This window comes from Elaeis guineensis, chromosome 4, assembly GCF_000442705.2.
Source record: "Elaeis guineensis isolate ETL-2024a chromosome 4, EG11, whole genome shotgun sequence".
Lineage (NCBI taxonomy): Eukaryota > Viridiplantae > Streptophyta > Magnoliopsida > Arecales > Arecaceae > Elaeis > Elaeis guineensis.
This window is the reverse complement of record NC_025996.2, coordinates 5,554,821-5,558,279: the sequence shown is the minus strand read 5'-3', so window position 1 is coordinate 5,558,279 and position 3,459 is coordinate 5,554,821. Positions and strand designations below refer to the sequence as shown.

At 42.1% G+C, this 3,459-nt stretch overlaps 1 protein-coding gene across 1 annotated transcript; it reads right to left on the bottom strand.

The window, feature by feature from the left end:
- Positions 1–270: 270 nt before the first annotated feature.
- LOC105037478 (noroxomaritidine synthase 2) lies at positions 271–2,295 on the bottom strand. Its single transcript, XM_010913135.4, has one exon. It carries the CDS (start codon positions 2,132–2,134, stop codon positions 563–565), a length of 1,572 nt encoding a protein of 523 aa, XP_010911437.1. The 5' UTR covers positions 2,135–2,295; the 3' UTR covers positions 271–562.
- Positions 2,296–3,459: the final 1,164 nt, after the last annotated feature.

Genomic DNA, 3,459 nt, shown 5'->3' with positions numbered 1-3,459 from the left:
TTGGACCTTGTATTCTCTCTACTTTAATCAAGCTTTGCTTCTCCTTTACCCAAAAAAAAAAAAAAAAATTCGCGCGCTACCCTCCTACCACACCTATCGTCGCCATGATGCACGGTTGCCGGTGAGAGGAATGAGAAGGCCACATCAGTGGTGTAACGTACGCGTGTTTGCATACACTAGTTGAATGGACTATAAAAATAATCTAGTAAACTAAAGTTCAAGATTTCTTCTTCTTCTTCTTTTTTTTTTTGGTTTTCGTGCAAAAGGTGATGAGGCTAAAATATTCATGTAGTTGGCTAATATTTCATTATTAAAAATACAAGTAGCCGTTACTTCTCATATTTTGGCTAACTTAAAGCACAAGTATATCTAGGTTGGTTGACATGTGCATGGTTTTGTTGGGCTAGGCTATACAGACATCGTCGACTAAGTATGCCTAATGATTTCTAAGATATCCTTGCATGACAATTAAAGCTAATAACATGAAATCCTTCATACTGAGGAACCATGGCACAAAGTTACATGTCGAGCTTCAGAGCAAACCACGTCAATTTCAGCACCATCAGGCGCCAGATCTCTTCCTGATCCTCACCATCAAGCCATTCTTCATGTGAAGGATGATTGAAAGCTTTGGCTCAACCACATGGCCTTCAACCACATCAACATGGAAGTTGCACACCATTGCAGCCGCTACCGCTTTCATCTGAGTGAAGGCCATGTCCTTCCCTAGACAAGTCCTCGGCCCGGAGTTGAATGAAAGGAACTTATAAGATGGCTCATGCCTCAACTTCCCTTTCTCTGAAATCCATCTCTCCGGCTTAAATTCTAAGCAATCTTTTCCCCATACCCCTTCCATCCTTCCCATAGAATACAAAACGAACAGTATCTTCGTTCCTGGCTGGGCTTTGTGGCCGCTCGGAAGGGCTTCGGATTGCAACACGCCTTTGTGCTCGAACGGAACCGGCGGGTATAGCCTCAAGGATTCGCACAAGGCCGCATGCAAGTAGACCAACCCTTTGAGCTCCTCGGCATCGAATAGGGTCATGCCATCTGAGCATGACCTCTCCTTTCGTAGCGACTTCAATTCCTCCAGGATCTTCAACTCCACACGCGGATTCTTTGAGAGCAACCAAAAGAACCATGTGAGGGCGGCACCAGTGGTGTCCCTCCCTGCAATCATAAAATTCATTGCTGTATCTCGAAGAAACTTATTCAATTCCATTGGATTTTCCACATCCACCACATGAAGGTCGTCACAATTATCAATATAAGATGATAATAGATCTCTTGGTGCCTCCTCATGGCTTCTTGATTTGTTCCTCTCCTCCTTTTTCTCGGCAATTCTTTGTGCTATGAATTGGTCAATCACTTCCCATGCCAGTGCCAATTTCTTCTCCTCCCCTATCCTGAACCATCTCTGCAACTTCCACCACGCCGGTGGCACTGTGTGCCGGAAGAGCAAGGCCGCCGTGGCATCGTCCATAGCCTTGGCAAATGGAACTGTGGGAAATCCGATAGAGAGGCACCCGGGGTCAACGCCAAAAACCAAGTAACAGGTGGCATCAAAGGTTAGCCTTAGGAACACATCTTGCAAATCTACTGCGACTTCTTGCTTGGCAAGTTGATCCAGAAGAGGGATGACTCCCTTCTCCACCTTGTTTCGGCTCGACTGCGACACGAAGGACCGAAACCTTTGATCACTAATCAGGCTATGGGCTTTCATCCTTTGGCTTCTCCATGACTCTGCGTCGGAATTGAAGATCCCATCGCCGAGGATGTCGAAGATCTCGGAGAAGTCGTCGCCCTTCGGGTAATTCAGGAAGTTGGCATTGAAGACATGGTGGACGTTGGCTGGGTCGCAGGTGAACAACATGTCCATGCCTGAGAACCACGGGCCACGGAAGAAGAAGGTGCACCCGCTCTCCTTCAGGACCATGGTGCCCCAGTCGTGGAGGTGGTGGAGGTGGGCAAGAAGGGCTGGAAACATCCCTACGAATGGCCAATTCACTGGGATCCCAGGCCCCTTCTTGGTCTTTTGGTAGCAGTAGAAGAAAAAGAAGCAAGTAACGGATATGAGGATCTCAGGGTATGTTTGCAAGAGGCATAGTGAAGCCACTAACAAACTGGGAGCCATTGTTGTTTGGGATCAGCTATTATGATGGGAATCAGAAGAAACGAGGCTCTATGTATGGACGAAGCTTCGTGTTTTACCCTGGTTTATGTAATCCAAGAGTTGGCTGGATGTGACCAAATATGTTTACGCGTCATTTCACCCGCGGTTGGTGTCGCAACCACTCGTGCTGTCTTCCTAATTGTTTTCCATATATATATATATATATAGGAGTTTCAACGTTGGTTTCAGAAATTTCATGGAGATAAGGTTCCGATACGTCATGCGCCTTTTGAAAAACCATTCTACACTACAACAGGACGGCATGATTTGACAAGACTTCTCCGTGAAGGGTTAATAATTTGAATCTTATCTTGTGGCCATAATTTTATATATATTAACGCTGAGGCACATCTAATAAAAAGGAAAAAACATGATACTTATAAAAAAAAGGCAAAAATATGATACGCCCCACAAAAAAAGAGAGAGAGAGGAAAACGTTGATTAAATTTATATTATATTATGCTATATGTAAACTGCAAAAACTTATTCAAATACAGTTAATACTTCACAAAAAAAATTTACTGTATCGTGCAAAAAGTTTAAAGGAGAAATATTATTCTCCAAACATTTTTATCCATATATATATATATATATATAGAGAGAGAGAGAGAGAGAGAGAGAGAGAGAGAGAGGTGGCAATTGAGTAATCCAAATCAAATCCGTGTGAAGAAAGGTAAACTTTCTTTTATGCAAAAGATACAACCTTTGAAAACCTCCATCCAATGGAAGACTCGGGTTATATCTTCCATGCGAAAAAATGATCGGGCTTCTATCATAGCCTCAACTATTAGATCTTATTTTATACATTTTCAACGTATAGTGTGAAATGTTGCGAATGGACAAAAAATTTTGTCATGCTTTAAAAATTATATAAAACATAATCTAAAAGTTGAGGTTGTGAAAAAAAAGAACAATCATTCTTTTGCATTTTGCATGAAAGATATAACTACAAAAGATATAACTATAGAAACAATACATGTCAATTTTTTTCACATAGCAGCAGGCAGCAGCTAAAAATTCCAGAGATTTCTACTTCAAGAAATAGTACAGCCAGCATGATAAATCTTTACAAATTAATGAAAGGAGGGACACAAGCCAGACGGATCATGACCGGACAAGTCTCATGCATCGTGATCAATAGTTTGTTGCTTCGATTTAAAGATGAATTGCCTTGACCGTCAAAACGTAGCGTTAATAAAATTTGAAAGAGCAATGCTGGGACCACGACCATGTTACATTTCACTTAACCAAATTATGTATTTTGTTGCCAACTTCTCAGGTCCACC

Coding starts and splice junctions, on each gene's coding strand:
- LOC105037478 (XM_010913135.4), bottom strand. CDS start 2,134: ATGGCTCCCAGTTTGTTAGTGGCTTCACTATGCCTCTTGCAAACATAC.